The sequence below is a fragment of the Schistocerca piceifrons genome, chromosome 3, assembly GCF_021461385.2.
Source record: "Schistocerca piceifrons isolate TAMUIC-IGC-003096 chromosome 3, iqSchPice1.1, whole genome shotgun sequence".
NCBI classification, from domain to species: Eukaryota; Metazoa; Arthropoda; class Insecta; order Orthoptera; family Acrididae; genus Schistocerca; species Schistocerca piceifrons.
In genome coordinates, this window is record NC_060140.1 from 693,217,418 (window position 1) to 693,230,823 (window position 13,406).

General features: G+C 40.3%; 1 protein-coding gene across 1 annotated transcript in view; it reads left to right on the top strand.

The window, feature by feature from the left end:
* The first annotated feature begins 4,393 nt into the window (after positions 1-4,393).
* LOC124788973 (ATP-dependent translocase ABCB1-like) overlaps positions 4,394-13,406 on the top strand; it is a 131,965-nt gene continuing 122,952 nt past the window's right edge. The window contains exons 1-3 of the mRNA XM_047256262.1: positions 4,394-4,465; positions 8,882-8,982; positions 12,316-12,612. Coding sequence (XP_047112218.1) covers positions 4,397-4,465; positions 8,882-8,982; positions 12,316-12,612 — 467 coding nt within the window. The 5' untranslated portion in view covers positions 4,394-4,396. The remainder of the gene's footprint in view (positions 4,466-8,881; positions 8,983-12,315; positions 12,613-13,406) is intronic.

Here is a 13,406-nt window from a genome sequence, read left to right on the forward strand (position 1 = left end):
AGAAACTTGAAGACATTCTTAGTAACTTTTATACATATGAAAACAATTTTTCAGTTAAGAATAGCTATGAACGTATTGAGCACATCAAAGACTTACCGATACCAGAGGGTGCCAAATTTTCTTCAATGGACATAGTAAACCTTTATACCAACATTCCCGTACATGACACTATTCAGATAATTAGAAACAACCTATTAAAACACAAAAAGCTATCCAAGGCTGAGATATGTGAACTGGTGCTATCACACAATTATTTTACTTTTCATAACAATGTTTATAAACAGGAAGATGGTCTTGCAATGGGCAGTAGTTTGGCAGGAATACTTGCAGATATTTACATTAACCACATAGAAAAATATTTTTTTCAGATCAGATAGTTCACTTGAAAATAAAATAATATACTACAAAAGGTATTTGGATGATACTATTATCTTGTACAATGGTACAACTGAGGAGATTGAGAAACTTGCTAAAGGCCTCAGAAGCATCACAACAACATCAAACATCAAGTAGATAAAGGCATCAATTTTCTCGACCTTACAATATTTAATGGAAACAACAAACATGCATTCCAGATTTACAGAAAACCTACCACTAGTGACATTGTCATTAACAAACCCTCATGTCATCCAGCACAACACAAAATGGCGTTCTTCAGATCCACACTTAGTTGTATGCATAAAATCCCACTCAGCCCCCATGATGAACAAAAAGAAATTAACATTATAAATGAAATTACATGGAGAAATGGCTGCAACATACATCTAATTGTAAATTAACAATAAAATCATAAAGAAACAATACACACCTACTAAATCAGATTCACAAGAAGGAAAAAACACATTTGCCCGCATACCATTTATAGGTAAAATTTCTTACCAAATTGCCAACCTCTTTCGGAAAACTGGTATTCAAATTTCTTTCAGCACTAACAACAAACTACAACACCACATCATCCACAACAGTAAGACAAACAACTAATGCCACCACAAATCAGGTTTTTAGAAACTTTTATGTGACAATTGCCCACAATTTTACATAGGCCAAACAGGAAGGAGATTCACTATAAGATATCGTGAGCATATGGATGCCTTCCAGCTAAATAATTTTGATAAATCCACCTTTGACCTTTGCAATGCACCTAAAAGTCCATGGTCACTCAGCCACAGCCATTACAGAAAACCTACAAATACTACACACTGTGAAGAAAGGAAAGAAAATGAATCTGCTTGAAGAGCTAGCAATTTATATCCACATCTCTACCTCACCAGACCTCGTTCTCAACTACAAATGGAACTTGCAAACAAATCCTATCATGAAATATTCAAAAATGGAAACTAATTATCCTGTGATATAATACCAAAGTAATATTCTATGGAAATTCGATTTAGCAGTCATATAATAGTCCAAGTGTCATTATTATAATTGGTAATAGTCATAGTGTAAACACAAGCTGTATTTGTCATTGTATAATGTGTAATAGCTTTCAAAATTCCATGTGTGCAACATTATTGTACCTCCTAGATCTAAGTTCTCTGACAACAGTGTGGCTCAAAACAGTTCTAGGTGTCATTTTTTTAAATTTGTAATAGCTTTTAGTAATTTCATATATATATAACATCATTGTACTTCCTAGATCTAATTTCTCTGACAAAAATGTGAATCAAAAAATTTCATAACGTGTATCAAGAAACGTCGCAGTCTATAGTAGCTTTTTAAATTTCTATATATGCAACACCTTTGCACTTCCTGTGCCTAAGTTCTTTGACCATAACCTACAAGTTTCTGTCTGAGCAACATCTTTACATTTGTTACATCTAAGTTCTTTGACCACAGTACACATGTCTGTATGTAAACATAGTGTATTTCACGAGTGCACATCATAATAGTGAAATATGAAGCTATACTTGGTAAAACTGAAATATGGACGTGAAAATGACAATAAGTATGTAACTAAGTGGCAAAACTATCACCACAGCATAACTGTCAAAATGGTGCTCCATCTTTATGGAAGTACAGATATATTTTCGTCAAATGCTGACATACCACTTACAATTGTCCCACTTGCATCTGTGTAGTCACAAGCAAATATTTTTTTGTGTTTATACAGTGATCTCCTACAGTATAAACGTGTACATGAATGCATAAACACCTGAGGATGGGCGCAAGCCCGAAACCGGTCGTGTGACAAATAAATAAACTTTTTTGTGACTGGTAGCAGGTACTTTTCTACACCCTATAAAGGAACAGTCACAGAGTTCCACAGCATCCGCTATGGATAAAATTCATTGTAGTAATCTTTTTAAATGTTGTAGAGAAAGCAGCATCAAGCTGCCCATTGTAAAATGCAGGCTGTGTGTGGAAGAAGCAATGACCATGCAATTTGATAAAATTGAAATTCAACCCACCTCTCCTAATGAAATTCGGAAAATAATTAATACACTCAAAAGCAAAAGCTCTCATGGAACTGATGGCATCTCTACCAGAATACGAAAAGCTTGTTCCAAACGGAGAAGTAAGATTATCAGCCACATATGTAGTAGCTTACTGGATAGGCTGTATAGGTTATTGTTAAACAACTGGGATTGTTTGTCATCTCTCAAAGGCTTTTGACTGTGTGAATCATGAGATTCTTCAAGCTAAGCTTACGTATTAAGGTATGCGTGAGACATTTCGTAATTGGTGTAATTCATATTTTATAGGAAGAATGGAAAAGGGGGAAATTAACGGTACAGATAGTGTGCAAAAATCAACAGAGTCCTTTAATTAGGGAGGTATGAAGAACAGTGTACCACATGATACAGACTTGGGTCCCTTATTTTTCCTAATACATATTAATGATTTGCCACTCTATATTCATTAAGAAGCATAGCTAGTTTTTTTTTTGTTTTTTTTTTACCGATGATACAAGTATGGTAACTGGAATTAGCTGAGGAAATTGTAAATAATGTCTTTCAGAAAATTATTGAGTGGTTCACTGCAAATCGTCTCTTCAACAAATTTTCATAAAACACCATAAATACAGTTCCATACAATACATAGCATAACAGCATTGATAAATGCAGAGTTTGAAGAATAATGTGTTACTAAGGCAGACAATCAAACTTCTGGGTGTGTATATTGACGAGAAATTGAATTGGAAGAAAAACATTGGTGTTCTGCTGAAACATTTCACGACAAAAATATCAGTAAATTAACCTAGTATGCTTATTTTCATTCACTTTTTTCATGTGCCTTGATATTTTGGAGTAGTTCATCATCAAGAGAAGAAGTTTTCATTGCACAAAAGTGTGTAAGTAGAAGCTGGAGCCCATCCAATATCACTTTACAGACATTTATTTAAGGAACTAGGGATATTCACTTTCACAATATATACATTCACTTATGAAATTTATTCTTAATAACCCAACCCAATTAAAAAAATAGTAGCAAAGTGCATAACTACAGCACAAGAAGAAAGGATGAGCTTCTCTATTTTGCATTAAGTCTGACTTTGGCACAGAAATGGGTGAACTATGCTGCCACAAATGTCTTTGGTCATTTACGGAACAGCATTAAACGGCTGATAGAGAGCCAACAGGCATTTAAAAACAAACTAAAAGAATTTCTGACTGACAACCCTTTCCACTCCATAGATGGTTTTTAAATATGAAGTAGTAATGGTAAAAAAATAAAATAAAAACAAAAATAAAATAAAAAATTTGAATTATATCATGTAAGGAAACTTTATTGTAGCTGACTCGTTTCACATCGTTATGAAATGTCGTAATCACGATCCATGCAACAAGTATTAACGTAATATAATGTAAATGTACTCTAGATCCCGGGATGGGACAAGCATTTCTCTGCCCACCACCCCTTTCAGACGCCTGATGAAATATTTTCCTGTAAATGGCAGTTCTGAAACTATACTTAATTATTACTTTCTTATTTTTTTCAGTTTATTTAAATTTATCTTAGTGACTAGTTTTGGGGTCGCAGCCCTATTCTGAAACGCTCATTCTCGTCGTCACCTAAATTGTCGAGCTGTGACCTAGAATCATCACGGCTCTCAGTAAGGCTGCGACCCTGAAGCTGTCGTTTTAATTAAATATGAGTCGTCGTGGTCCCTGCCACACAAGTAACAATCAGCTACAGTGAATGGAAATGACTTGTTTCGCAGTACCGTTTCTCGACAATCGGGGAGCGGCTTGCTCTCGCACTAGGCTTGATGGCTGGCCTGGGCGAGGCTGCCACGGAGCCGATCAACAACCTGCTGTTCGGGGGCTTCATTAAGACTATGGTGGACTACGGCTCAGCCGTGGCAAATGCAACTGCCTCTGGGACAACAGTCTCTGACAAAGACGTGACAATTTTCCTGGATGGTGCCAAGAAATACGCCATGTACTGGTGCATCATGGGCGCCGTCAACTGTCTCCTTACCTACGTCTCCACCTTTACTTTCAACTGCGTCGCACACAGACAGGTAAGTGACTTAGAAAATTTAGAAATATCCATCACACTGCAGAGAGAAATCACTGTAATTAAATCTCTTTTTCTACGTAGATACCTTTTACGGAGACATTGGACATCCCAGGGCCTTTAAATTTAACCGCAATAAAAATAACGTAATTTATATATACAAGAATTTACACGCTTATAAACTAGTTTGACAAGTATGGGACAGGTAGTCCGCAGTGGGACTATAGGCGGAGTCATCCCAGCATCTGCCTGTATCAGTTTTGGGAAACCACGGATTGCGGATGGCTGCATGAACGTTCAAGTCTCCACTCCCCCGAACACAAGGTTATTATGCTTAAAACGGGTCAGTGGAAGCGCATCACTGACGCCTCCAACAGAGACGTTTGCTAAAAGAGAGTCTTCCGCCTGCCTGGCGATCAAAGTGTTCGACGGACCGTCTGCAGTGTCTGCAAGTGTCTCAGCGTTAAGGTTTATTCTGCAACAGATGTGACTATAGTGAACTTCGAAGTCTGTTGCGGTGTCCGCCTGTGAGACCAACCGTCGGCCGGTAAGCAGATTTAAAGAACAAATCAGCACTTGTCGACAGCGTCTAAGAACTGCGACGAGATGATGCACCGACGGCGCTTCTCCGTTGATACTGTCTTGGCACCGCTTCCACAGACAATATGAAATTCAACGAATCCTTTTGGGCATTGGGCTGCGCCATTTTGAAACTAAAACCGCTATTAAAACAGACAGTTGTTACATGGCAGCCTATGTCACATTCCCGAACATGTCATTAGACAGTCAAAATGCCTATGGAGTGATGACTGTGAGGATGTCTATTGCCAGTGTCACCCAATCAGACGATTAGCACGCAACAGTGAATCGACAGTTTGTACACAGAGGCACGGTTTTCCTGACACACTGCAGTTCTCTTATGGCCGTTCGTGAACCCAGGACTTGAGAAGCTGCTGGTTGACGATCACATGCAGTTCATAGTTGTAATGCCCTCGACTGCTAGCTTCAATACCTTTAAACTCGTAATAAAAAAATTGCTACACAAACCCTCATGTATTGGATACCACGCGAGAGAACAATAATACATGCAGCGACAGTGAACAAAATAACTCATAGGTTGCTTTACACGATAAACTATCAACTTAACGACCACCTATACTACATTTAATAGCATACCGTGTTTGTTAACCATCCAATAGTGTAAATAATTGTACCCCACCTGCAACTATCACTTTTATTTGTTGTATTGCTTAACAATTTCAGCCTTAGGCCATTTTCAAGTACGTCGACATTTGTAGATGCTGCATTGCTCCAAAATCAGCGACGGTAAATGACTCATGAGAATGGCCTGAAGCCGCAATTGTTCTATAGAACAATAAATAAAATAAAACTGAAAATTGTAAGTGGAACGTAATCATTTAACCAAACTATGTTTGCTTTACATTTTTCAAGTGCGGAGGCGATCTAGAGTAATGTGGAATATACAAGCAAAAACTTCAAGAACCAAGACCGCACATTATAATTTTATAAATACGTCATCTTATTAATTAACTGTTTGAGAAAAGCTGCTTTGGGGTATTATTTTATTTCACCTTCCTAGTTTCGGGCGTTGCTAATCATCAGTGGTATCTGTATTACAGAAAAGATACATATTTCCTGTAATAAGCTACTTACAGTGTATATTGCAGTGTTTTATCAATATGAGATTTTTAAATTCATTGTAATTCGATTTGCCTTATATGTGATGTTCTCTAGGCCATCTCGATGACAATATTTCTTAATGTTTGTGTAATAATCCTATTACATGATTTGCACTGTATATACATATATGCAATCAGAATAAGAGATTTTTTACGAAATATATCTTATCGTTCTGACCAATTACTGTACATATTATGGAGATGTACTGAGAGGTATTTGCATAAGATCCGATGACGAAAACTTGCATTTACCGTAACCCCCCCATCAAAAAGTTGTAATTAGCGATCTTGGCTGTTGAAGTGTTTACCTTTGTATTTCACATTTAAAAAAACTGTCGCCATTATAGGCCAACCTTCAATCAAAACAGTCTATCCAATATTCCTCGAACGGCCAGTTTGCACGTCATTTTTACTACACAAATGATGTTCTGACGACCGTTGTGTGGCACAGCCCTATGACAGGATAGAATGTTGACAACAAATCGGAGAAACTAGATCTGTAAAACTATTTCTTCTGGAAGCAGTGCATCACCAGGAATGTAGCTGACTGCCCGTTGTACGATTATAGGCGTTAGAAACAAGTTCTCACTGCTGAGCATGAGCCAAAGTCTCTTTCCTTCAAGATAGATACGTTATTTGAATTACTCACTGATTTAATAACGTGAAGGTAATCGAAAACATGTTTTGTTGATGATATCATAAAGTCAGAAAGAGATTGGAATCTCTCGGCGTAAAGGAGGAAGTTCCAGAAGTTAATCCAGCTTCCTTTGACAACACTGGTGGAAGATCTTAAGTCTTTAAGATAAACTTTACAATTTTGGTGGAAATGTATTCGTATTCCAAGATACGTAGCAACCGTCCCGAGTCATTGTAGATATTAATAACGTAATTAAGTACGGCAGTCGAGAAAATAGTTCTTGATCACACAGTCTTTGATGAGCGATCCTGAAAAACGAAGTGGATGTCAATACCTTCCCATGACCAATGCGTGCTGTTGTTTATATACACTGACAGAAAAAAAGTTGCAAAATCAAGAAGGAGTTGTGTGACATAAACGAAATTTTGTAGGCGTGTTTCTACATCAAAACCATGATGTATAGTCCCTATGAGAATGCAAATCAGGCTTATTTTAAATATACTCTGTCAGCGTTCGTGGCCGTTGGTTACCTTTGAGATTTGACGTAGTGAGTTGATGTTAGTCATGACTGCTTTTAACGCGACAAAGACGACGTTGTCAACACGTCAGTGAGTTCAAAAGAAGTCGTGCAAAAGGGTTACCAGTAGCTGCGATATTACAGGAAGACTTTGCAGGAATGTAGTCCGTACGTGGCTGCTAGCAGCAGTGGCGATGAGAATGTATGGCTGCAAGAAAACCGGGCTCCGGACGGCCAAGTGGCACTGTTGAGAGGGAAGACCCTCGCGGTCGGCGTATGGCTCTGGCGCATCGTACTGCATCTGCAGTGATAATCTGAAGAGCAGTTGGGACCACAGTGACACAACGAGTTAAAAATCGGTTACTTTAAGAACAGGTTCGAGCTAGGCACTACGTATCGTGCGTTCCACATACCCCAAACCACCACCATTCTCGACTTCAGTGACGTCAAGCGAGAACTCATTGGAGGGCAGAGTGGAGATAGGTTGTGTTTTCTGATGAAAGCTTGTTCTGCCTCGGTGCCACTGATGACCGTATGTTGATTAGAAGGAGGCCATTTTAGGACCTGAAATCAACCTGTCGGAGTGCTAGACGCACTGGATCCACATCTGGAGTTATCGTCTGGGAAGCGATTTCGAATGACACACGTGGTTATTCCGCGCACCCTGATTGCAAATTTGTACGTCAGTTTGGTGATTCGACCTGTCATTCTGCCATTCATGAATAGTATTCCACAGGCTGTGTTCCAACAGGATAACACTCGCCCACATACCGCCGTTGTAACCCAGCATGATCTCCAGTAGAGCACATATGGGACATCACCGGACGGTAACTCTAGCGTCATCCATAGTCAGCACCAATCATCCCTGTACTGGCCGATCAAGTGTAACAGGCGTGGAACTCCATACCACTAACTAACATCCGGCACCTATACAACACAATTCATGCAATTTTTCATGATTGCATTCAACATTCTGGCGGTTACAATGGTTATAACTGTACCAGCATTTCACATTTGCAGTGGCTTATCTCGCACTTCCATTAGCGTGTTATCTTGCAGTCTGAATCACTTAAATATGTTACCTAGACAAATGAATTAAAGAAATTTCATTGCTCCACATTAATTATTTTTTGATGTTGCGAGTTTTTGTTTCGTCAGTGTATTCTGAATTTATAAGGGATTCGTATGACTCAAACGTACACAGAGGAATGTAGTAACCCTCACTTACACTTGTTACAAACAATTTTAGTTTCTACTGTTTCCAGTCCGAGTTGCTGTTTTCAAGGATTATCTGATATATGATAGTGAGCATAATAAGCTTTATAGTTGGGTATAATAATGATATCAGTTTAGATTTTCTTAGCTACCCTGAAATTATTAACTAAAACACGAGAGCTTTTATTGTTTTTCGAAAATTAGGTAAAATTGTAGCATAAATTCGCTATCCGATGTGACCGAGGCTTACTGCTGTTTCCTAGAATAGTTTGGCGAAATACTTCACAAGGAATTTAAACATGTCTTTAAATTGTGATGTCTATAAGAATGAATTATTTTGTGTGTCCACAGATCCACAGAATCCGCGACCTGTACTTGAGGTCTGCGCTACGGCAGGACATGGCGTGGTACGACGAGCATCAGGCGGGAGACTTCGCCAGCCGCATGTCAGGGTGAGCGCAATGTCATTGCTTCTGACCCTAACATTCTACAAACTTCCTACACACCACGGTCTATAACCATCGTGAATTTACTGAATCAAATACATACTCCACAAGCTTGCAGATACAGGTCGATCGTGTGGAGTAAGCGTCTAATTTATTTAAGTAAAGTATCGACATATACAGGGTCAAATTCGTTCAAACACTTTCTACATATCCCATGCTGTTCAAGCTATGCCTCACACAAGCGCTAATAAGTATAAGGAGTTGGCCGATACGCCACTGAATAAAATTGAAGAGAAGTGCAATATCTCGATGCTGTTGTTATCCCTATGGTGATGCCAACCAGTTCAAAAGACTTTTGCATCTGTAATCTCTGCAGATCTTCAGCAGTGAACCTATCCATGCTGTTCTGTATCACTCTCAACTCTGCAATTAAAGTGCAGCTACTCACGCAGGTCCAGCATCGGCTGTAATCATCGCGTTTCAGCGTAGATATGCCAATGCGTTTATGAAAAAATTTAGAAATTTAGATGTGCGCCAGGTAGTGTTAGTCCTCGTGCAGTGTTGTGAGTATTGTCCGACCTATGATACACAATACGGAAAGTTTTGCGGTCTATTTTAGATTGGTACCCGTACAAAATCCAAGCGGTGCAGCATCTGAAACCCCAAGATCCGCAGCAACGTTCTGAATTTGCTCTTAGATTTCTGGCAAAGATCGAAGTTGATGACACCTGGCTGGGCAACGTTCGTCCGCAGCTCGTGGTCGTGCGGTAGCGTTGTCGCTTCCCACGCCCGAGTTCCCGGGTTCGATTCCCGGCGGGGTCAGGGATTTTCTCTGCCTCGTGATGACTGGGTGTTGTGTGCTGTCCTTAGGTTAGTTAGGTTTAAGTAGTTCTAAGTTCTAGGGGACTGATGACCGTAGATGTTAAGTCCCATAGTGCTCAGAGCCATTTGAACCATTTGGGCAACGTTCTGTGGAGTGACGAGATACAGGGTGCAATGAACTCACAAAACTATCGAATTTGGGGTAGTGTTAAACCGCGTGTTGTGCAGGAAGAGCCACTGCACTCGCCATATGTGACTGTGTAGTTTGGATCCAGAAGCACCTTTATTCTCGGTCCGTTCTTCTTTCAGGAAAATACACCCAAAAGAACTGTCAGGTGTACTGAGATGTCCGCATGTTATCGAGACCTCCTTGTACAGTACGTGCTCTCTGCTTTGGAAATCGCTGCTGTGTGGAAATCAGCATTTTCATGCAAGATGGTGAAACATCTCATGTCGCTCGCCCAGTGAAAGATCTGCTTAATGAAACCTTCGACGAACGTGTTATCTCCAGACGTTTTTCAGAGCAAGATCACCTGATATGAATCCATGTCTCTTTCTCTGGGGATATCTGAAAGATCGCGTTTACCAGCGACACGTTCAGTCTCTACCTGATCTGAAGGCCAGTTCAAAGGGAAACATTGTTCGTACTCCATTGTAACTACAGTGAGCAACTTCTGACAACATCGTTTTACGGATGAAGCATCTTGTCGCCGTCACCAGTGCTCATATTGAACAAATTGTGTAAGCAGCGGTTAACAACAAAATCAACATTGTGCCTTTCTCATTCGTTTGACCTTTTCTCCCCACGTCCCATTCCTAATTCATTACATTTGGAAACATTTCTACAGTGTTTTCTTGCATTCATAGCATATCCAGATTTGCACCTGGTGGCCAAAATTACAATTAATTTTTTCCAACTTTAATCGATTCCGCATTAACATACTGGAATATCTACAAAGTTTCGCTGCCATACTGGAAGGCGAAGGATAAAGAACCGCCAGTGATTGGAATAAGTTTGTTTACAAATAAAATGGTTCAAATGGCTCTGAGCACTATGGGACTTAACATCTGTGGTCATCAGTCCCCTAGAACTTAGAACTACTTAAACCTAACTAACCTAAAGACATCACACACATCCATGCCCGAGGCAGGATTCGAACCTGCGACCGTAGCAGTCGCGCGGTTCCGGACTGCGCGCCTAGAACCGCTAGACCACCGCGGCCGGCCGTTTACAAATAAAACGCACAATGCATACTGTCGACATTTGCATTGTTGTGCAGATATTTTCGTTGCAATACAGATACAAAGATGAAAGGGTGTAATAAAGCAAACGAAACGTAAGTTCTCTGTGCCAAGTCACCTGAGACCGTGGCTTCCTTATATCAAAATACTCCGAAAGGATCCCTGAAGAACCACCGAAATTTTGTGGGTGGCGTTGGGGTTCACCGAGTATCGTAATGATAATTCGGCTCGCTTCCCAACCATGTGATTCGCTCGAACATGATTAGTAAATAAATGAAATGTATGCCAATTTCGGCTTGTAACAAGATACAAGCAGCTCCCTAGAAGTATAACATATAGTGGTAGGAACAGTTTTGATAGGTTACAGATGCTGGCGATGATTACAGGGACCTGTCGCAGCAGGATGATGGGATCATGGAGTGGATGGTGATGTTCACCCCCAAGTGGCTATGTTGTCACTGTGGTGATGGTCAGTCCCATTAGGGTTCAAGACATGTTTTCATTAAATTTAACTACGTTATATATATAATAAATTTCGTTTACTTCACGTCTATGGCCAAAAATTTTTTGACATCAGACTACCGGTTTCGGTCTATAATGACAGTCATCAGATCCATTTTATAAAAACATGTCCCAATAATTTTATAAAATTGGTCTGATGATGGTCATTATAGACCGAAACCGGTAGCCTGATGACAAAAAAATTTGTGACCATAGACATGAAGTAAAGGAAATTTATTGTTTATTCGGGTCACTGTTCGATTCGTGACCATGTCGCAGCTTGTGAAGCACGTTATACATGTTGGCGATGTCGAATGTGGAAGGTGGATTAGGGAAGGGACAGAGATGTCCACAAGCAAGATGAATGGGTATATCAGATGCGTGATACTGCCCTGGTATATATAGAGCTCGTGACATATTTCAGTTAAACGTACATCATACGTGTAGGAATGTCCACAGGAAGCCGTCGAAACTGGAAAATGAGGACAAGATGGAGATGTTCAGCAGCAATGTGACGGGTCGTCAGCTGCATGATGATGGCCCTGCTGTACATAGGGTTCGGGTCGCAGTTAGATAAAATATACACTATACAGTACATTTTGGCGATGTGAACACTAACCTGTCGAATTTGAAAGAGGGAATCGGGAAGGTGCTCTGCTGTTCACCAGCAAGATGGTGTGCTTAAATCGACTGTTTGGTGTTGGTTTCAATATGCATGGGACTCGAGACACCTTTCAATTAAGCACACGTTGTACCTGTTGTCCATGTCCACAGGAATCTGTCAAAGTTGGAAGACGGGATCGGGGAGAAGGTAGTGGTCTTCGCCACCAACATGGTGGGCTGCGTCGGCTGCGTGTTGCTGGCCCTGGTGCGTGGCTGGGAGCTGGCTCTCGTCTGCCTGCTATCCCTGCCTGTGTGCGTGGGCTCGCTCATAGCCACCGACGTTTACTCGTCTCGCCTCGCGGACCAGGAGGCGGATGAAGAAGGCAAAGCGGGCGCCATAGCTGAGGAGGTGTTCGCCGCCATCCGCACCGTAGTCGCTTTCGAAGGACAGGACAAGGAAGTCGAGAGGTAAATAGCATGGAAAGTACTGCGTAGTTCTATGATGGAGAGCTACCAATCAATCAAAGGATCGATAATGAAGAAGAAGGAAACGAAGAAATCCTTTAGAAAATGGTAGGGAGGCAATGGTCATTATAACTGAATAAATTTTAGTTCTTTGAAAACGATATTACTTCTACAAATCTTTTCAATGCCTTAATTTATCTATCATTTTTACGCGCCTACGAAATGGTAGCACGTTTCCTTTAAAAGACTTAGTTAAACTGTTATTGTTGTTGTTGTGGTCTTCAATCCTGAGACTGGTTTGATGCAGCTCTCCATGCTACTCTATCCTGTGCAAGCCTCTTCATCTCCCAGTACCTACTGCAACCTACATCCTTCTGAATCTGCTTAGTGTATTCATCTCTTGGTCTCCCTCTACGATTTTTACCCTCCACGCTGCCCTCCAATACTAAATTGGTGATCCCTTGATGCCTCAGAACATGTACTACCAACCGATCCCTTCTTCTGGTCAAGTTGTGCCACAAACTTCTCTTCTCCCCAATCCTATTCAATACTTCCTCATTAGTTATGTGATCTACCCATCTAATCTTCAGCATTCTTCTGTAGCACCACATTTCGAAAGCTTCTATTCTCTTCTTGTCCAAACTATTTATCGTCCATGTTTCACTTCCATACATGGCTACACACCATACGAATACTTTCAGAAATGACTTCCTGACACTTAAATCAATACTGGATGTTAACAAATTTCTCTTCTTCAGAAACGCTTTCCTTGCCATTGCCAGCCTACATTTTATATC